The 21,793-nt window shown below is 46.0% G+C and overlaps 2 protein-coding genes across 2 annotated transcripts; one reads left to right on the top strand and one right to left on the bottom strand.

Annotated features, from left to right (window-relative positions):
- The first annotated feature begins 1,260 nt into the window (after positions 1-1,260).
- sec23a (Sec23 homolog A, coat complex II component) lies at positions 1,261-21,274 on the top strand. Its single transcript, XM_072365481.1, has 20 exons — positions 1,261-1,339; positions 2,056-2,323; positions 2,409-2,466; positions 2,544-2,630; positions 2,716-2,952; positions 3,061-3,137; positions 3,219-3,363; positions 3,444-3,602; positions 4,552-4,667; positions 5,669-5,792; positions 5,867-5,947; positions 7,006-7,095; positions 16,425-16,531; positions 16,626-16,779; positions 16,868-16,945; positions 17,029-17,190; positions 17,773-17,859; positions 18,546-18,701; positions 19,997-20,062; positions 20,143-21,274. Exons 2-20 carry the CDS (start codon positions 2,103-2,105, stop codon positions 20,230-20,232), a joined length of 2,295 nt encoding a protein of 764 aa, XP_072221582.1. The 5' UTR covers positions 1,261-1,339; positions 2,056-2,102; the 3' UTR covers positions 20,233-21,274.
- LOC140270025 (beta-2 adrenergic receptor) lies at positions 12,292-14,705 on the bottom strand. The gene is made up of 2 exons (XM_072365093.1): positions 14,009-14,705; positions 12,292-12,449 (listed from the first exon to the last, which is right to left on the bottom strand). The coding sequence occupies exons 1-2, from the start codon at positions 14,703-14,705 to the stop codon at positions 12,292-12,294; spliced, it is 855 nt and encodes a 284-aa protein (XP_072221194.1).
- Positions 21,275-21,793: the final 519 nt, after the last annotated feature.

The raw sequence follows: 21,793 nt of genomic DNA, 5'->3' as shown, positions 1-21,793 counted from the left end.
AGAAAAGAGCTCTAAAAAGTTCAGTCCATTTACAATCAAGCATGTTCAATAAATCCAGATTATCTGGTTTAACTCACACAGCCCAGGTTAACTGAGCCAGTTCTGCAGGTGGATCCTAAAACTGCACAAACTCCAAATAAATGGCTTATTTTGACCAAAGCCGTCTGTCAGGGGCAACAAGTCCAGGTTACCAACGACCCAGAGGCAGCTTCCTCCTACAGCACAGGACTTGGAGGGAGCCTGGTTACCTGTTCAGGTCAATTATTACGAGTGCTTTTTGGTTTAGACTGAAATGGAGTCGGGTCTACTAAGATGAGCCGTTTTAATGAGTCCTCAGACTTTGTTCTTCACTAAAAGACAGATGGGTATTAATCAGTAACAGGGAACAGACAAGGTTGGGCCCAATTTCATCTGCCCTACAGTCTGCTGACCAGGACAGGCTCAACTCGCTGAGCAGAAATATGGGGTCTCAGTCAGAGACTCCTGACACCTGTCAGTCCCACCTTGGAGGGCAGGGGGGGGTGTAGCATGGACAGTCCGACTTTAAATAAAAGCAAAGCATTGCACTCCAGCAGAAGAATCTTGGTGGTGGAAACATGATGATTTGGACCAGAATGGTATGCCACCATGAGTAGAAGCAGGAAATCTGGATTATATCACTGAATTCTAAAGAAAGATGTCATTGCATCCGTCTGTAGAGACTTCTGACCTTAGTTCAAGGTCCCTTGGACGTCAGCTCACTCATCAGGAAGGCTCAACAGAGAATGTACTTCCTTTTGAGTCCATCTTCTCCTTTCTGAGGAAGCTCTCAGGATATACCCTGAGAGAACCGGTCAGGAACCCTGTTGCTCTGGGGCCACAGTGGTAACCACCATGGCTCCTGAACATCTTTATTACATATTCAGATGGATCTGTCATTCAGGTACAATGGGTCAGAGGAGAAAGCAGATAAGGTGGCACAAATTAAACAAACTGTACGTTTTCCTGCTTCTCCCCACAGACGTGCTTTGGTAGAATTGGTCTCAGAGACTTGAAGGACCACGCCTCAGGGTCAGGGTTATGTGTTGCATAATGATTAATAAAGATCACCTTAAATCGGACTTTTTAAGCTTGACTTTTTGAGCATGGTCCCTGGGTGTTACGGTTCACGCACACTGAGCGTGCCACAGATCCTCTGAATGCCCAGCCTCCTGTTCCTCGTGTCTTTGCGGCTCCTGCTTCCCGCTCAGAGTGAGACCTCTGTCTTCACGCGCTCTCCGTGTCTTGACGTGGCGCCGGCCTGCCGCCATATTGCTTTGCTACGTAGTCAGCTGAGAGGAGCTGCGGCTGCAGAGCGGCGGTAAGTCCCTGTTTTCCTCCCGCACACGCACTCACCTGGGTGTCACTGACCTCCGGCTCCACCTGGCTGTGCCCCCCGGAGCTGCCACCTCATGTCTGGGGGTTACCTGAGCTGGCAGCGCGGAGGTGTGGCGGTAAAACGCTCCTGTTTGAGCTCGTCCCATCCTCAGCTGTACCTGGTGGTGTCACTCAGCCTCAGCTAACGGCAGCTTGTGTTATTGTCGCAGCCTGTTTGATTTCAGACGGCTCAGCTGCTGGGGGTTCACATGTGGGTGAACCGGGGAGCGTAAATCAGCTTTTAGCTGCAGACGGAACCACGCAGAGGAACAGGCCTCCTCCCAGGCTGTCGTCTGTGAAACTTTGTTCTCACGTGCTGGAAATGTTCTGCGTGGTTCTGCTCAGCACTCCACAAAGTTTTTTATTTGTGTGCATGTGGTGGTTTTGTGTCTCCAGCTTCAAACAGCCAACCTGATTAAACAGTAAAGTAAAGTAAAGCACATGAAGCCAGAGCATCACCTGCTGCAGTGAGGCTGGACAGCTTCCTGCACTCTTCATCCACAGATCCTCTCACTTCCTGTTTTAGCTGGTGATGACCATTAGATAAAGCATGTCCAGGTCAGACATCAGCGAAGCGTCATGACAGAAAACCACCACGAAGCTTTGGCTTTCATGGGTGATTTGTTAGGTACTCATGTTTCAGGACTGTCCCCCCCCCAGCTTTTATGTGAAAGTCTGACGCCTCTGCCTCGCCTCGCCGTGTTGCCATGGCTACCTTCTCAGAGTATATCGCTCAGAATGAGGAGCGTGATGGCATTCGCTTCAGCTGGAACGTGTGGCCGTCCAGCCGGTTGGAGGCAACCCGGATGGTGGTGCCGGTGGCGTCTCTGTTCACACCCCTGAGGGAGAGAACGGACCTCCCTCCTATCCAGTACGAACCGGTCCTCTGCAGCCGGGCCACCTGTCGCGCAGTCCTCAACCCACTGTGGTATGTACGGCAGCATCGCCTGTCCACCACACACCTGTCCGTTCTGCACCCACCTGTCTGATTCCCTCCTGTCTGCATGTTTCAGTCAGGTGGACTACAGAGCCAAGCTGTGGGCGTGTAACTTCTGCTACCAAAGGAACCAGGTGAGTGTCCTTCAGCCGTCTGACAGATGGACATCGCTGGAGAGACGCTGACACAAAGTGCTTCTCTTCTGTCTCAGTTTCCTCCGTCTTATGCCGGGATCTCTGAGGTTAACCAGCCTGCAGAGCTGCTGCCTCATTTCTCTACTATCGAGTATGTGGTTCAGGTGAGACTGGTTCACAGTGACACAGGTGACAGACGCACCACACCGCATCATGAGATGTGTGACCCACTCTGTTCTCTGTCATCAGCGGGGCCCTCAGATGCCACTGGTCTTCCTGTATGTGGTGGACACCTGCATGGAGGACGAGGACCTGCAGGCTCTGAAGGAGTCTCTGCAGATGTCGCTGTCTCTGCTGCCCCCCACTGCTCTGGTTGGACTCATCACCTTTGGACGCATGGTTCAGGTTCATGAGCTGGGCTGTGAGGGAATCTCCAAGAGCTACGTCTTCAGGGGGGCCAAGGACCTGAATGCCAAACAGCTGCAGGTAGATCAGGGTCTAGTCCTTCACAAATGGTCCTCCAGACGGTACCTGATCAGGGGTGCTCACTGTGAGTCTTCAGCTAACAGTGTTAACCGTTAATGCTTCTTGCAGGAGATGCTCGGTCTCACCAAACCTTCAACCGCTCAGGGACGAGGACCTCAGACTGCCCAGCAGCCTCTGTCCAACAGGTAAATCTGCGTATAACTTGTCATAAATGTTGTCTATCGCTCTTCTCGTGTCAGTGTTACTCGACGTAAGTTCTACTCCAGGTTCCTGCAGCCAGTGCAGAAGATTGATATGAACCTCACTGACCTTTTGGGTGAGCTTCAACGAGACCCCTGGCCGGTGACCCAGGGGAAGAGACCGCTCCGCTCACTGGGTGTTGCCATGTCCATTGCTGTGGGGCTTTTGGAGGTGAGGACGGAGAATTTAGGTATCCAAGTTAACGTCATGTGACTGTCAAAACACAATCTGTCTGACGCTTTTACCCACAGTGCACCTTCCCCAACACTGGTGCCCGGATCATGACATTCATCGGGGGCCCAGCTACACAGGGGCCAGGCATGGTTGTGGGGGATGAGCTGAAGACACCCATTAGGTCCTGGCATGACATTGAAAAGGACAATGCCAAGTTCATGAAGAAAGCCACCAAAGTGAGTGCGAGCTTCACCCAGACTGAAGCCGATGTTTCTGAAGACTTGACAACATTATCTTATTATCAAACTATTGGCCGCGTTTCCCAGATTCACTAAGAAGCTCTTAGCTAGAGCTAAGAAACTCTAGCTAAGAAGCTCTTAGTGCTAAGAAGCTCTAGCTTCTAGCTAAGAAGCTCTTAGCTAGAGCTAAGAAGCTCTAGCTAAGCTCTAGCTAAGAAGCTCTAGAGCTAAGAAGCTCTTAGCTAGAGCTAAGAAACTCTAGCTAAGAAGCTCTTAGCGCTAAGAAGCTCTAGCTAAGAAGCTCTAGCTAAGAAGCTCTTAGCGCTAAGAAACTCTAGCTAAGAAGCTCTTAGCGCTAAGAAGCTCTAGCTAAGAAGCTCTTAGCGCTAAGAATTACATAAGAATCTAGGAAACGCGGCCTTTGTCAGGTTCAGTTTGCATTGATTTTTAAAAAAAACTTTTTTAATAAGTCAGTGGTGGCAGGAGGGCTTAGGGTTAGGCATGTTTATGTGTATGCATTTGATAGACGCTTTTATCCACTTACACTCATACCCCAGGGAGGCAGGTAGTGTAAGGGGGTCTTGCCTAAGGACCCCTACTGGAGGTAGTGCCTTTCATGCAGGGGGCAGGATTTGAACCCCAGTCACCCACATGAAAGGCGGCAATCTGACTTTTAAAGTGCATTTTAGTTAGTTTGTCCAAACCCATAACAAATCAAACCTCTCAAAGCTGGATTATCACACCCATTTGATGCAGTTGGATCATGAAAATGTATGTTGAGTATATATCGCAAGCATGTGCTCGAAACTGCATGAACTTGATTGCTCTCCTGTGCACGTGTGCTGTCAAGGGGACATTAGTTCAGTTTGTATGGCCTGGTTTGACTCAGCTGTGCATTTAAATGTACTGACTATGTATTTAAAGTGTGTGGATTGTGTTCTTGCAGCACTTTGAGTCTCTAGCCACCAGAGCATCCACGAATGGTCACATCATCGACCTCTATGCCTGCGCTCTTGATCAGACGGGTCTGCTGGAGATGAAATGCTGCCCCAACTACACAGGGTACACACATGCACATGTTCACACCCCTGAGAACCCTCAGAAATTTAATAATGAGAGCTATTAACTCGTTTAATCTCGCACAATGCGTTACTGGCCTTATAGACGGAAAGGGGTATACATAAGATCCTGGGTTGTCTCAGGGTTCAAATGTAAAGGAAACTTCTGACAATTTTTTCGCACCACTTGCCTCATTTGGATTTTAATGAGATTTTAGAGAAGTTTCAGTTTTGTTTTAAATTATGTCATAGTATTGAAATTGCAATTTTTAAGAGTTTTAACAACAGCGTATTCTGTCCTAGAGCCTCTGACGCATTTGACCTCCAGATTCTCCTGGCACGTCTAGACTAGTATGTAGGCATCAGGGGAATCGTTTTAAACCTTTTGTGTTCATCATTACCAGTACACCTCAGCAGCAGCTGTACATGGTTGTGGTGTTCCTCCAGGCTCCATCTTAGGCCTGCTCTTGTTTTCGCTTTATATGTCACTCCTGGGGTTTTTTTTTTTTGTAAAAAGCAGGTATTTTTCCTGCCATTGTTGATAGCAATGGTCTGATTTCATTGAACTCGTTTGAGCTACTAAGCCAATATGCTCCAGTCAGGTCAGGGAGGTCAGCAGCGCAGGATGTTCCATATTTCAGGCTCAAAACCAGGCGTGACACTTTTAATTGATTGAGCTGCTCAGACACTCTGGGTTTCAGTAGGAACTTAAAACCCTTTTTTTGCACTAGCTTTTAAGCTTGATATGACTTTTTATTTTGTATTTTTAGAGGATGCTGTTGTTTTCAGATTTTACAACACTTTGGGAAAATTGAGGCTCCGTCACCTTTTCTTTCTGTTTGTATTAAGTTCAATAAAAGAACAAAAGTTTGAATTAAAAGTGAAGCTATCCTCACATTAGCCTACTTAACTGTTCACTGTTGTAGAAGCCTTTAATAATAGTATAATTTGTGTCTGCTGGCTTTCACACTGTGTTGTAATAGTGTGTGTGTGTCTGTTTGGCAGAGGATACATGGTCATGGCTGATTCCTTCAACACATCTCTGTTCAAACAAACCTTCCAGAGAGTTTTTACCAAAGATGTACAGGGATCCTTCAAGATGGCCTTTGCTGCCACACTGGAGGTCAAGGTAATAAGGAGCAGACCGAACACAGGGACTCCAATCTGTTTATCAGGTTTAACCCTGTTTTTTTTGTGTTGCAGACCTCCAGAGAGATTAAAGTGTCTGGAGCCATCGGCCCCTGCGTGTCTCTGAATGCCAAAGGACCCTGTGTTTCTGAGAATGTAAGTGACCACCAAACACATCCAAGTCCCTACACCACTTCACTGCATAAGACATATGCAGGCTGAGGCAGGGGCTACAGAAACATGGCCCCCTACAGGCTGAGACAGGGACTACAGAAACATTGCCCTCTACAGGCTGAGACAGGGACTGCAGAAACATTGCCCTCTACAGGCTGAGACAGGGGCTGCAGAAACATTGCCCTCTACAGGCTGAGACAGGGGCTGCAGAAACATGGCCCCCTACAGGCTGTAACAGGGGCTGCAGAAACATTGCCCCCTACAGGCTGAGACAGGGGCTACAGAAACATTGCCCCCTACAGGCTGAGACAGGGACTACAGAAACATTACAATGCCACCAAAGCAAGTTATGAAGTGGCAATGCTAATAGCTAAACATGGGAAACTGTTCACGGAGGGCAAGTTTACTGAAGAATGTATCATAAGAATGGCAGAAAACATTTGCCCTGAGAAGAAGCAAGAGTTTGCTAATAGTTGCATGGCTCGTAACATGGTAGCAAGGAGAATTGAAGACATCTCATCTGACATCAAGAGACAAATCAGGGGCAGGTTTTTAAAAATTTTTTATTTGTTAGCCTGCGATGAAAGCACCGAAGCGTCTGACACGCCTCAGTTGCAATATTTTTTAAAAGAGGAGTTGACCATGACGTGAATATAAGAGAGGAGCTGCTTGCTCTCCAAATTCGTAAAGGCCAAACAAGAGAAAAGCATTTATTCACTTGTGTTTGTTCAGCTGTTGAGGAGGGTTAGGGTTAGCAAGAAACAATGCAGCAACTACTCAAAATGCCCTTACACACCATTTGTTGATGGTTTATCGGAGATCTGCTGGTTTTCCAAGTCTTAAAAAAGCTATTTTTACAATTTTTTGGAATCCAACTTGAAACCTTTACACATTTCTGCCAGCTGCTGGCATCACTGCTACATTACATGCTTGTAAAAGCTACAGTGAGTAGTATTTATCACTCAGGTTTAACTTGTGTGAAGTCACTATATTTTGGGTTTAGCAGACATAAAAATGCAAGGTATGATTGTGTTTTTCAGGAGATTGGCACAGGAGGAACCTGCCAGTGGAAGATCTGTGGTTTGGATCCGAGCACCACGCTGGCTCTTTACTTCGAGGTTGTCAACCAGGTATGAGCACCTGACCGCTGCCAGCAGGGCGTCTAAGATTAGAATGGCGCTGCTCAATGATTAATGTTGACCAGTAAGAACAAAACCCATTTTACATATCAGATTATGATTGAAGACAAGAAGTGGGGACATTGTCGTCTTCATTTGTCTGTTGATGTGACTGCAGCACCTGTGTTAGAAATGTATAATCCTACTAGGTCTGAGTAGGTTGGTTTGCCCGTGCACGCTGTTCCAGAAAAGCAGCAGGGAGCTCATTCAGAGATGGAACTGAGTTGTTCAGTTGCTGTCAGATTAATGGAAAGCTGTGCAGGTCTGACAGTGGGTTCAGTGGAAGCTAAATCAGCAGGGCAAGAAAATAGAGCTGTTTCATGTCCCATACATTTCAGGGAATGTTTGTTTTACTCTATGGAAAGGAGGTAGTGTCAGCCATACCCAGCTAATAGGTGCTGCTACCAGTGAGTCTTAGTTGGAGCAGAAATCAGACTTTTCACTGGCCTAATAACTGTTGAGCAAGCAAATGATGAACGACAACAAAAATTCAAATCCAGACTGTAGGTATATCTATTAGCTGAGTTTATTAATCTCTTTTTATTAGAAGTTTAAGAAATTATTTGGCTTAAACATTGTTGTTTCATCGCACTGGTCACTGCTGTGTAGCTGGATCACACTGGGCCTCATGCAACATTTTCATATTCGTCTTTTTTTCCGTATGAAGATCTTGTACGAACACGTCAGATTCTACAAACACTCTTAACTTCGGAAAAAGTGTGTAAACGACCTGCGTAAATGATGAATGCCGCCTGTGCGTATTTAAATGCACGTGCACGAGGATAGTAAATGTGCATACTCCACGCCCAAAATAATACCAAATAAGGCGATGCTTCCTCTCTCCTGTGCCAGGAAGTGTTGAGTCATGACAATGGCATCAAGGCGCAAAAAGAACAACTTTACGGGCTCTGAGATTAAAGTTCTGCTTTCAGATCCAAAAAGGTCTTTTTTAGCAGGAATGGGAAGCAATTACGAGGGCTGTTAATTCCGTGTCACCTGTAGTTCATAATGTCACCGAAATAAAGAAGAAATGGTTTGATATTAAAATGGCTGAAAAAAAAAATCATTGGATAAGATCCACAAAGTCCAAAGCCTTCAGTATCTTGGGTGAATCTAATCAATACACAAGGGAAGACTTTAAATACTTCTGCCAAGGTAATTGGCAAGTCTTCCCACAAGTCCTAAGATTCTACCTTCTCACTAGAGAACATGCTGGTCAGATTAAGGAGATACTCCCACTGCTCCTTCCACTGCTCACCCATATTCCCAGTTTGGATCAGCAGATTTTCACTCGGACCAAGTACAACCTGCGAAGGGCCCTGGTTCCCTTCCTGAGCTGTCATACGGTTTGTTAGAACACCGTTGGGGCCAACCAAAAGTTCTTCTCCATGGACAGGGCAGACAACGTTCTCACTACAGCTCTTGGAAGCGAAATCCACAACTGAAGTCCTGAACTCGGTCCATTTGGATTCCTTGCACATTAAAGATCTCAATGACAGGGACATCTGCATGATGTTCCCAGTTCGACTTCCCCATTTGTGTGCAATTTAAATGTAAATACTATTAAAACAAAGACATCTTTTGTCTATGAACATTTTCTCTAAAAAGCCAAAGCTAATCTTAATCCAATAAACCTTACAAGACGGACTAGAAGTTGATCCATTTAGAAGTTCACTATACAAAAAGTTCACTATCTTAAAACCACATTTATAAGAAATGACTGACACGGATACATTTCATACAAGTCTATATATTGGTTTGGACTATTCTACTTAGTATGCCTTTAAGTTGAAGTGGTTTAGTGTCTAATTGGGATTCTCCTGGTTAACTTCTTTTGGAGGCATTACACATAAACAGGGTGGAGCTCAAAGGCACACCCAGTGTTAAAAAGACAGATTAAATGACATCATTTAAAATTACTACCTTGGCAAAACACCAAGGGGTTGATTGTGCAGTGGACATCAGAGAGAATCAGTCTGAAATCTTAAAAGAAGACTTTAAGAAACTATTGGAGAGTCTTGTTAAAGTGGCGATACCAACATTCATTGGTGGTATCAACAGGAGGATAAACAAATTCAGCCGGCTGCTTCAGTTGAACACATGGCTGTCCAAAGTATGCGAGTCCAGAGGACAGCATTTAATTGAGAACTTTAATCTTTTCTGGCAAAGAGATGATCTGTTTAAAGGAAAAGGCCCACACCTGAACAAAGGTGGAGTGAGACGACTGACGGATAATCTCTTCCACGCTCTTATCAACTCCTGTCAAGGTTAGAATGGTTAAAAGTAGGCAAAGGGTGCCATGGAGACGAGAAGAGTCGGTCAGGGCATAGAAAAGGTAATGCCGGAGAGCCGAACGGAAATGGTGCAAGTCAAGGCTCCAGTTTCACTCCAGACTTTGCGTAGAACGAGAGTTATTTTTCTGAAATCGTCAAAAACTGCAGTAATAACTCTCGTGTCCTGTTTGCTACAGTAAACAGATTAACAAACCCTCTGAGTGCATCAATGTCCTGCCTTGATGAGTTGCTCACTAGATTTCTAAAGTCTGTGCTCAGCAGTTTGTTTCCACAACTCGCTCATCTAATTAACATCTCACTTCAGACTGGAACTTTTCCAAAGGCCTTAAAAACTGCTGTCATTAGGTCTATTTTAAAGAAGAGCAGTCTTGATGCCACAGTACTGAACAACTACCGGCCCATAACAAACCTGCCATTCTTAGGCAAAGTCAGAGAAAAAGTTGTATACCAACAGCTTTCTGACTTTCTCCTGTCTAACAATGCTTTTGATACTTTCCAATCAGGCTTTAGGCCCCCCCACAGCACTGAGACAGCTCTGATCAAGGTGACAAACGATATCCACCTGAACACAGACGCAGGCAAAGTCTCAGTCTTAGTTCTGCTGGACCTGAGGGCTGCCTTTGACACAGTTGACCATGACATCTTATTACAGAGGTTAGAAGACTGGTTGGGAATCTCTGGTAGTGCTTTAAACGGGTTCAAATCCTATCTTGAGGACAGGAAGTACTTTGTTGAAATTGGTAACTGTGTCTCAGACCAAATAGCTTTGACCTGTGGGGTGCCCCAGGGATCAATCCTTGGACCCCTATTGTTCAATCTGTACATGCTGTCATTAGGCCAGCTAATATGCAGCTATAACGTGTCCTACCACAACTGTGCAGATGGCACTCAGAAACAAAGAGTAAATGTTATCAGTCACCTTGAGACTCTCTCTCTAAAACCTAATAATCAAGTTAGAAATCTAGGGGTAATATTGGACTAAGACCTGAACTTTAACAGCCACATTAAATTAATAACATCAGCAGCTTTTTATCATCTAAAAAACATTGCCAGAATCAAAGGAATAGTGTCTAAACCAGACTTAGAAAGACATTTGTCTCCAGCAGGTTAGACTACTGTAACGGCTGCTCACTGGGCAGTCTGGCGGCAAACTGAAGTCTGACAGCGTTTTGCATCAGGTTCATCTGCACAATATAAAAGCCACGATTACCGAAAATACACTGATATCAGCACAAGAAGACAATTAAACACAAAAGGCAATTCAGGGAAAATGATCTTTATCAAACATCCCAGATCGAGATAAAGCTGTGCATCACGGCTTTACGTTTGGATGATAGAGGAGGCCTAACATCCAGCCTGGTCTGGCTGTATCTGAGGGATGCTGCCGGTGCAGCGGGGGGGGGGGGGCCTGCAGTTATAACACCATTATTAGACTAAAATATTGAAATATGTGTAATATGATATTAATACTGAAATATTAGCGTTTTTAGATGATTGGCCATGTTTTAGTGGAGCTGTGATATTTTGCATTCGACTTTCTTCCCGCCATCTACTTTGGTAAAATTCTGCCGATGTCTTTGGCACGGATGGTAGAGGAGGACTCACCGTAAAGTAAATGTTCAGCAAACCACCGGATGTTGAACAACTACCTGTCTCCAGTGGGTTGGGCTAAACCAAAGTGGTGAAAACAAGGGGGGTGTTCTACAGTGGGTTTCACAAATGATGCACAACGGCGCATTCTCCATCGCGTTGTTTGTTTCTTTCTGACGGCGGCGACAACAACAGGAATATCGTCTCCTTCGACTTCCGGGTGACGATCGCGGGAAAAAATCTGGAGCATGCACAGAACGCTCGATCCGATCCACGGTTGTCTACAGGCACGTTAAGTGGGCAATCAATCCCAGGGTCTTATTTCAATCGCGAGTAACCCGATCCGATCTGTTTCTTGTCAGATTAAGGTGTCTTCATGAACTGAATAACTCAATCTTATTGTAATTTAGCCATTAATTCGATTCCGATGGCCCTCCTGTAACCGCACTGAGTGAATCAATCAAATGATTAATCAGTCAAAACCTAAGAGTGTGTTGAGTTTGCCATCTTGCACACACACTCCATTCAAAATTTTGAGGAAGTGCATGTGGAAGACATTCTGAAACTTCTGAAGCATCAGTTTACATTGATATCGTCAGATCGGTTAGAACTTGCTCATAATGTGCTGACTGGAAGACAGCGAAAAGCAGGTTTTCAGAGCGGATGGACTCCGTTTCCCAGAGTTCACTGTGAGGGTCACAGGTCAAACTGAAGGCTGTTTCGACTCTTTAGATGCAACAGGTGTTTGTCTTCAGCCCGAAGATGTTGAAGAAACTGTGGTGTTGTGAGCTGAGTGGATCACAGAGGGGTTGGTGCTTTTGGTGTCGATGGAGGACGCGGATCCGTTGTGGTCGTTGCTGTGCTGATTCGATTGGCTGTGTTCAGGTGGATGGCAGAGCTCTGAGGGCGTGACTCCAGTGACGTCCCAGAACATCTCAAAATAAGCCTGCTGAAACTTCGCCGCACTGCTGCCCTGTACCTGCTGGAGTCACAGAGAGGACAGGAGTCATGGTTCTGGATAGTGTAGTGGTATGATTGCCACCTTTCATGTGGGAGATCTGGTTTAAAATCCCCTGCATGAAAGGTAGGGGTCCCTAGGCAAGACCCCCTTACCCTATCTGCCTATTTGGATAAAAGCGTCTGCTAAATGCATAAACATAACATGGTTCCATCCAAAACGATTGCTTCTTCATATCTAATCTTACACTTAAAGAATGGGAGTAATCTACAAGATCAACACTCATGATGCACTTTGAAGTCTTACTCACCTCTGCGTCATGCAGGTGATCCACGGGTTTAGGGCGGCGCTGGTCAGAACCAGCCAGGTGGACAGGGCTGAGGCCACGGCTGGACTCGCCTCACCGCTGAACGTCTCATACAGACACACTGAAATGTATGGCAGCCAGCACACCAGCAAGCACACTGCAGCCAAAGAGGAAACTGTTGTTAGAATCTTTTTGGATAGTTCATGTGTTGTTCACATTGCAGGTGATGACCTTTGACCCTCTCTGGGTTTGACCGTAAGAAGAATAATAACAGTGAGTGCTGATCCTCAGTCACCACAGTTACATGCACAGATGAGTCAAGCTAATCACAGCTCCACTTGGCCATCTACCAGCAGCAGAATCCAGAGTCTGTTTGATGCTGTGACACTGTAGGAGATCATGTGAGAACAGCTGAATTCACTGCACAGATGTTGTCTTTGAGTTACTTTAATGGTGATTCTGTCAGGCGAGGCTGCGGTTCTAAAGTCAGGGTTTCATTAGAGCACAGCGACCGTCAGGAAATGCTTTGGGACTGTCTTTCTGAGCTCCTCGAGTGTTTAGCTATTTGACAAAAGAATAATATGTGAATAAGTATTAATACACTGTTTGTACATGCTCTTTTAGTAAAGAGCATCTAGACGCATTTGAGTCTAGTTGAGCATATACCTGCAGGTGTGATTCAATCCCTACAACATTACCTGGATGCATTAGTTTCGTACAATTTCTGTTAACCTGTTAGGCCCAATCAGCCTGTATAAGGGCTAAAGAAATGGCACACATCATCACCTGCTATAAAAGAATAAGAAAACATCACAATGGTGTTTATTTTCATAAAGTTCCCGGGATGTGCCTAGACACCGAACCCTAACCATAGTGAATGAGCTGTGCTGCAGGGGGGGCGTCGATGACATCATCCCAGTAGACAAGTGTGTAGAAAGCCCTCTATAAGCCCCCCGATAGCCACCAATAACAACAACACAGCAGCTATGAGCTAACAGAGCTATGAGCTAACAGCAGCTATGAGCTAACAGAGCTATGAGCTAACAGAGCTATGAGCTAACAGCAGCTATGAGCTAACAGAGCTATGAGCTAACAGCAGCTCTGAGCTAACAGAGCTATAGCACACGTTCTTTCATTCATTCTTCTTAAAGTATTGGTGAAATAAAGACAGATAATGCCTTATTTAGAGGCTGCATCCTCTAAGCCCCGTTCACTCCGTTATATGGATCTCCAGTTATCTAAATATCTTCTGAAGGACGCCGACTTTCACCAAACTGTTCTCTGTGAGTAGATGAACGTGTTTCATGCAAGAATTAAGGTTTAAAAATACTGGAGTTCCCCTTTAAGTGGGTATAGAAAATGGATGGATGGATTTTCGATGCATTTTCATTTAAAAGCAACATCTTTTTAAAACAAACAACTGCTTTTAAAGTCAGCAGAAGTCACCAGACTCTAATGATGTTGGTTACTGACTGAAAACTCTTGCGTTGTTTTACTGGAAAATAACTTAATCCTGGTGGAAAACACTGAGGACTAATTGGTGATATCTGAACATTGTATTTCCATTTTCCTGAACTTCTATAGTAGATAGTCTATAAGTGTTTTGGATGTCTGCTAAAATTTTTGATAAAGTTGTGGCAACTTTTAACCAACAGAATGAGTTGGTTGGGCAGCTGAGTTATATCACTGACCAATCAGGGCAGAGGGCGAACTCACCTGAGGTTGTGACCATAACAACGGAGCTCCTCAGGTAATTGTTGGCAGGAACATAGAAGCAGTGCAGCTCATTGCACATGAACGTTCCTCTTCTGGCCTGCTTTCTGGCAACGTAGACTATGTATCCGTACAGAGAGCACATGGTGAGAATTGGCGCCACAATGCTCACCACCATCCACGGCACCACAAAGCACCTGTTGTCAGGCGTGAAGTCCGGGCAGCAGAGGAACCGTGACTCATTGTAGACGTAACTACCGAAACCCAACAACGGTAAGGAGGCGTTCACTAGGCAGAACAGCCAGACTAAGACCACCACCACCCGGCTCCTGGTTTTTGTCCAGATGCTGCTGTAGCTGAGGGCAAAGCACATCTCTGTGAACTTGTCCACTGTGGCCCAAGTTAGCGAATGGATGGAGGAGGTCTGCAGCAGGAGGAAGATGAACCCACTGCCCTGACAGAAGCCACCCTCACTGGGGTATCCGACAGGCCAGGACAGGGTGTTGTGGACTCCGAAGGGGATGGTGGCGAGTCCAAGGGCCAGGTCGCTGAGGCTGAAGCTGAGGGTGAGGCCCAGCGTGTCAGACCGGAGCTCCTTGTTGAGGAGGAGCACCAGCAGGAGGAGAAGGTTCCCACACACCGAGGCGGCACTCGACAGAACCATGAGTGCAGCATACAGTGTTCTCAGAGTAGCCTCCATCTTTAGACTGACTGCTAATGATTACATCACTGACCAGACGCCACATGTGAGGACTCTTTTTACAGCTGATGTCCTCTGGATGCTGTTTCAAAGGACAGACTGAGCATCACTGACCATCAAAAGTGCTGGCTGACCCACTTCTGCTGAGGAAGTCCATGGCCTGGTACTTACTGAGATCACGATGCTCGCCTGCACCTCAGCCTCCGGCTCTTCACAAAGTTCATGGTCTGTGGTTAATGTTGAACTTAATTTAGCTGTCATGTAGCCGTTGAGTCACCTGCAGGTTATTCTATCTGCTGATGAATTTGGGTTTGGGCCAATCAAATTCAGAGTAGATTATGGTCACATCATTAATCTCCAGCAGGTATCCAGAACTGGTTGTCATCAGTGCAAACAGAAGAAGAGCATCAAATCATCACTTCTGAGAAAATGGAAGAGTTTTCATTCTTTTCTGCTGGAAGCAAAACTCACAGCGTCCTCCACGATGTTCCACAGTCCAGAGGCTGAGAGTCCTGGATGGCTGTTCCTCAGAGATGGAACCAGCAGGGTTTACCTCGGCTTTGATGAGCCACAGCAGGGAGCCACTGACAGCCAATGTCAGTGAAAATAAAAACCATCAGCTTGGTTTAAAGACGGATGTCAGATCCTCGTATTGTTCAAACACACAGAACTGCAAGTGATTTATTTTTCTCAGCTGGTTGCAGCAGGTCCAGCTCAGTCGTCCAGTCGAGGTTTGAAAACTGGTCTCGTCTGATTTGCTCTATGTGCGAACAGGTGAGCAAAGACTGCAGGGGGTGTGTCCACGGGGAGGGTTGCCATGGTTTACCTGTCAATCACCTACTGAGATGATGAGCATGATGACGAAGGCACACACACACAGACACACACACACACACACGTAAAGTTTATCTGCTGATGGTAAAGTCAATATTACCTGAACGTCTAATATCCTGTGTGTGTCAGTGAGGACAAAGTGAGGTTTAAACCACCCTAGTGAGGACATTTTGTCCATGTCCTGCCCTTAAACATACTTTTAAAGACCTAAATGTGACTTTATGACAAGCAGATGTTCCAAAACACAGAATTTTCAGAGCAAATTGGGCCAGGTTCAGGTGAGACCGGTTCAGATGCAGTCCCCTGACCTGTGGCTGCAGTATGTTGACTGGGGTCCTCACAGAGATAGGACATGCAGTATAGTGTTTGTGCGTGCTCATCCCCCACAGCCTGACTCAGGTAATAACAGGTGTGCAATCATTACCATGCAGGTGAACCACTGAGGGCTCAGAGGAAGGTTGCATTTGTGTTGAGTGACTTCAGAATGAATGAAGCTGCTGCCTTGAATGACTCTTAGGTTCATCTCACAGCTGCTCTGGAAGCAGTTTGGACAATGAATAACGCACACATGGAGTGGAAAACAGCAGAATAAACCTGTCAAGAACAAAAGAAGCAGTGAAATAAGACAGAACACAGTCACTTGGTTCATTTCAGTCATTTCAGTTCATTTCACAGACCATGATTGGTTCTTATTTGATTGGAGTTTCTGATTAGATGAAAAGACTGTAGTAATGTTCAGGTATAGCAGATGGAAACTTTTTTTCCTATTAGCTCTGCTATACTGGACTGGATTCTAATTGGCTAGAATCAGCCTGAATCTTTGAAGTTCTCTGAGATTAGATCATTGCACACAGGCCTGACTGCTGGTCTGCCTTATTGTTGCAGCACAACGCTCCAATCCCTCAAGGCGGCCGTGGGGCGATCCAGTTTGTCACCCAGTACCAGCACTCATCAGGGCAGAGGCGTATCCGAGTGACCACCACGGCCAGGAAGTACGACAGCCCCTCTGCACTCACACACCTCGCTTCATGTTTATCACTGTGTCAGCTCTGAATGTAACGGTCAGTGCTGCCCCTCCCCCCTCAGCTGGGCCGATGCTCAGACTCAGATTCAGAGCATCGCGGCATCCTTTGATCAGGAGGCGGCAGCTGTCTTGATGGCGAGGTTGGCGGTGTACCGGGCGGAGACGGAGGAGGGGCCGGATGTCCTCAGGTGGCTGGACAGGCAGCTGATCCGACTGGTACGAAGACGAGGCCGAAGATTTAAGCACTTAGACAGCGGCTCTTATTCGAAGTCCTCCTTCTTCTTCTTCTTCTTTTTGTGTGCAGTGTCAGAAGTTTGGAGATTACCACAAGGATGACCCAAACTCCTTCAGATTCTCAGAGACATTTTCCCTCTACCCTCAGGTGATCTGCATCCCACAATGCTTTGCTGTGTCTCAGTCCCTGTTTCAGGTGAAGACTAACCTCGTGTGTGTCCTGCTTCACAGTTCATGTTCCACCTGCGACGCTCTCCCTTCCTGCAGGTGTTCAACAACAGTCCTGATGAGAGTTCCTATTACAGACATCATTTCAACAGGCAGGACCTGACGCAGGCCCTCATCATGATCCAGCCCGTGCTGTACGCCTACTCCTTCAGCGGACCCCCCGAGGTGGGGACACATCTGCACACACTCGTCTCCTTACCTGTTCAGATTCACTTAAGATTCAAGCCAAAGTTAATGTCCTGCGTGGCTCTTTAGCCTAAAAATATCCCGCAGTCTTAGGCTTCCTCTGAATCTCACCACTTAGCTCCGTCCCTGTGCTTTGTACCAAGGGCAAGAAAGTCCAGATGTGTTGGGGATCGAGGGGAAAAAACAAGGGGTTTCTGGTGATTTTCTCACCTGGTTGTTGAAGAGAAACAAGTTGGTTATTTTCCTCTCGTCGTGTCCCCTGACTGCAGTTCCTTCTTCCTTTCCTGTAAACTGAGTATATCATGCGTGGATGATGTCAGATCTGGGCCTGTTGGGCTTAGAAGCTGTAAAACTTTGTCATTTCTTCATGAAACGTTTCTCTAAGTGAAGTGAGGCCTTTTTACAGTGTCTGATGTCTGGATTTGATTTGATCTCCCTGTTTGTAAAGCACGTGTGACATGCTTTTATGATTATTCAGAGGATGTGCCGTCAGATGCTATCTGTGCTCAAAGTTTGAAGACTTGCTGTAGCTTTGATGTTGTTCAACTGTGTCGGTTCCAGCCTGTGCTCCTGGACAGCAGCAGCATCCTGCCCGACCGAATTCTGCTGATGGACACCTTCTTCCAGATCCTCATCTACCATGGAGAGGTACACACTAGATTTAGTGACTGTCACCATCACAGGGACCCGCCGGCAATATGTCTGCCCATCAGCCCCGAGCCCATCAGCCCCGAGCCCATCAGCCCCGAGCCCATCAGCCCCAGCCCATCAGCCCCAGCCCATCAGCCCCGAGCCCATCAGCCCCGAGCCCATCAGCCCCGAGCCCATCAGCCCCGAGCCCATCAGCCCCGAGCCCATCAGCCCCGAGCCCATCAGCCCCGAGCCCATCAGCCCTCTCACAGCCCAACATTCAAAGATGAGCAGTCAGACAAACACCTGGTCACATTATGTCATTTCTATTACCAAAAAGTAATCAATTTACTTTTAGTCTACTATTAAAATAGTTTTCTGAATTCCCTCACAGCGCATTAAGGGATGAAAGTCTCTGCTGTCGAGCCAGGTCCTTATAGAAGGTCAAACTGAACACAGGTCTGATCTGAGAACAGATTTGCTCACACCCTCATCATCATCAGCTCAATGATCTTTCAGAGAAATGATCAAATTTAGTCACCCAGCCGGCAGTAACAGTGTCCCAAATGAAGAGGTGTGGCCGGGCCTTTACTGGGAAATGAATCGACCAATTCAAGTTCACATAAGTGGGCAAAGTTACCAGGACAACAGAAGAACACATGTGGGTCCACAGATGTGTTGAACTTGTTGTGTCTCTGCATCAGACTGTAGCTCAGTGGAGGAAGGCGGGTTATCAGGACATGCCAGAGTACGACAACTTCAAACACCTCCTCCAGGCTCCGGTGGACGATGCTCAAGAGCTGCTGCACACTCGCTTCCCTATGCCCAGATACATCGACACAGAGCATGGAGGCAGCCAGGTGGGGGCGCCGTCACACACACACACACACACACACACTGGTGCCCATACACTGATATATACTCTGTACTCTTTCTCACATAAGAAGAACATTATTAAAGTCGGACAGATTCTGCCCCATTTCCACCAGCTGACAGAGAGTTTAATGAAATATCTGTTGCATGCTTTAGAGAACGGAGTGACTCACTCCACCCTCCTCTTCCTCAGTGTGCTTCTTCAGATCTGTAGTGTTTAATAACCCTCGGAGCGTGTGATTATTGTGGTGCATACAGTAGATAACCACAAAAATACCAGCTCTCAAGCTGCTACATTTCCTTCATCTTCAATTGGACCATGGACAGCTGGGAGCTGCTGATTGCTCTTTAAGACACGGCAAGTTGAAGGGCCTGCAGAACAGCTGCTGGGCAGTTAATTACACCAACTCTTCTGGCACTTATCGGCTGCTTTTACTGTGGATCTGCTGCTTAGGAATCACTTCTGTGCTGGCAGTGCACCAGACTTAGAAATAAATCAAAGAACGCCTGTTAGAAGTCAAAGTTCAATGAGCTATGCAAAGTATGTACTGAGATAGCATTATTAGGTCAGTTATTTCTTCATTTAGGTGAACTATATAATCAATGATGACATTTGATCTTAATATCAAAGCAAAGGGGGGCTGGATAACTTCAAATGTCCTCCTCAGACACTAAACTCTAACATTGAACTTGCTTCTCTCCTGCAGGTCAAACAGGTCATTGAAACGGTCCAAACAGTGTGAAAGAGTGTGAAAGATGAGCATTGATATAAATCAATGTATATGCTGCATAAATCCTGCTGTGGACAAAGGGATTTTATATTTTACAATGTTTAACTTTAAGCAGTGCGTGTTTTTAAAGCATCTGATGTTTGAAAAGGGCCTCAGAGCCATGAAGCCGGTTAAGAGAATGAGCAAAGCTTTGAAGAATATCGCAGAACAGATAAAGAACTCTGACTCCTGAGTCCAGATGTGTTGTTTCATAGTTTTTAGTGACGTTCTACAGCAGGGATGTCAAACTCCGGTCCTGGAGGGCCGCTGTCCTGCAGGTTTTAGATGTTTCCCTGCTTCAATGCAGCTGAATCAGATCGATGCATCATTAGCAGGCTGCTGCAGAACTTCGAAGAGCTCAATTTCATCTGAATCAGGTGTGTTGAAGCAGGGAAACGTCTAAACTCCAGGACCGGAGTTTGACATCCCTGATCTACAATGTAGAAAACGGTGAAAATGAGGAGAAAGGTGTGTATTAGAAAGTGCTTTATTCTGATGTGGAATGTTTCCAGGCCCGCTTTCTTCTCTCCAAAGTCAACCCGTCTCAGACCCACAACAACATGTATGCCTGGGGGCAGGTAAGACCCTCTCTTTGAATCTTAAATGCTGAGACTCTTTTAAACCAATCAGATGCTGACATGAATCTTGCCCTCTGCAGGAGTCTGGAGCGCCCATCCTGACAGACGACGTCAGCCTGCAGGTGTTCATGGATCACCTGAAGAAACTCGCCGTCTCCAGCGCTGCCTAACTCGCCCCCCCCACCTCTCCTCATCTGTATTCTGTTCATTATGTTTGAATTTGCTGCCTGAGATTGTGGAAACCAACCAAGAAGCACTCTCATTCTGCTGTGCCGTGTCACTTTGTTAGCACCCGGTTAGCGACAGTCGCAGCAAATAGTTTGTTGAAGGTATTCACAGCAAACGTCCTCATGTGCTCTGAATTTGTAAAGTTATTTATGTGAGACAGCTACAGGAGGAGACTTCTCTCACTCATTTAACATCAGCCTGGAGAAAACAGGTCAAAAATACACTGCGAGTGAAACAAAAAGAAGTTAGTACCTGGATTTAAGCCAGCGAATAATCTGTGGCTGCTTCATGTTGAGCTTCAGCAACCTTATGTGCCCCGAGTCACCAGGTTTCCATCAACACATATTCCAAGATGCTGAAAGCTGGTTCAGGGAGCAGGAGATTGGACAGAGTCCAGACCTAAACCCCACAGAGAATCTGAAATGTGCTGGAAGGACTTTGCAAGATGCTGATTGAACCAATGCCACAACAAATGGGGGCCATAACCTAAGAAATAGATAGAAGAGTCTGAGGCTATTTGTTCTCTTTGTTTAATGCAGCTATTTCAAAAGTCTTAATAAGATCAGCTGGAAAAAGCTCCTCGTGAAAAAAAGATAATTGTGGTCCAAGCAGCCAAAAGGTCCGCAGCAAAGCAAGAAAAGCTGCCTAAAAGCTGCCTAAAAGCTGTGAATCTGTGCAGAAAAACATTGGTTTGTGTTCAGATCTGCGTTTCAGAAACCGTCAGCAGCTGTTTGATACCAATTTAGCATGAGACTGACATAAATACTCCTGTTGGTTTGTTTTCCATCTGCACTCTATGCTGTTGTTAATCCTCATCATGAGCTGAGATTTGTCTACTTCCTTTATCGTCCTTCTTTTTGCTTTTAGGCATCCATTTCTCTTCAAACATATTAAACACTAAAAGCCCTGCGACAGGCAAACCAACATTTACCTTTCATTCTGTCTTTATTCTCCTGTTTGCAATAAAGCTGTGCTGTGGAGAGAGTTTCTGTCTTTCTACAACACAAAACAAGTTTGCACAGATGGATCACAGACCCAAAAGCACTGAATTAAATGAGATTTAATGTTCACACTGTTCCTCTCTGGAAATAAACAACACTCCTTAATACTGTTACCATGGTGACACCGTCCTCCTAAACAGGATGGCAGAGGCTCCAGGCTTTTGGTTACAACCCCAGGTGAAAGTTATGGAATCGCTACATGTGGATAATGTTCAGCTTAATGAAAGACATTAAAAACAAAACAAGTTTATTTAACAGATCATTTATCATTATTAATTTTTAGATGAAGTTGTGCAAGAGAGGGTGTCTGCTTCCTGAAGCCAAACTGGCAGCTGGTTCCACAGAGAGGGGCCTGATAACTGAAGGCTCTGCCTCCCATTCTGCTTTTAGGGGCCTGATAACTGAAGGCTCTGCCTCCCATTCTGCTTTTAGGGGCCTGATAACTGAAGGCTCTGCCTCCCATTCTGCTTTTAGGGGCCTGATAACTGAAGGCTCTGCCTCC

This window comes from Leuresthes tenuis, unplaced genomic scaffold (genome assembly GCF_036924035.1).
Source record: "Leuresthes tenuis unplaced genomic scaffold, fLeuTen1.0.hap1 SCAF_15, whole genome shotgun sequence".
In the NCBI taxonomy this organism is placed as follows: Eukaryota; Metazoa; Chordata; class Actinopteri; order Atheriniformes; family Atherinopsidae; genus Leuresthes; species Leuresthes tenuis.
The sequence above is the reverse complement of the archived record's forward strand: the minus strand, read 5'-3'. Positions and strand labels throughout refer to the sequence as shown.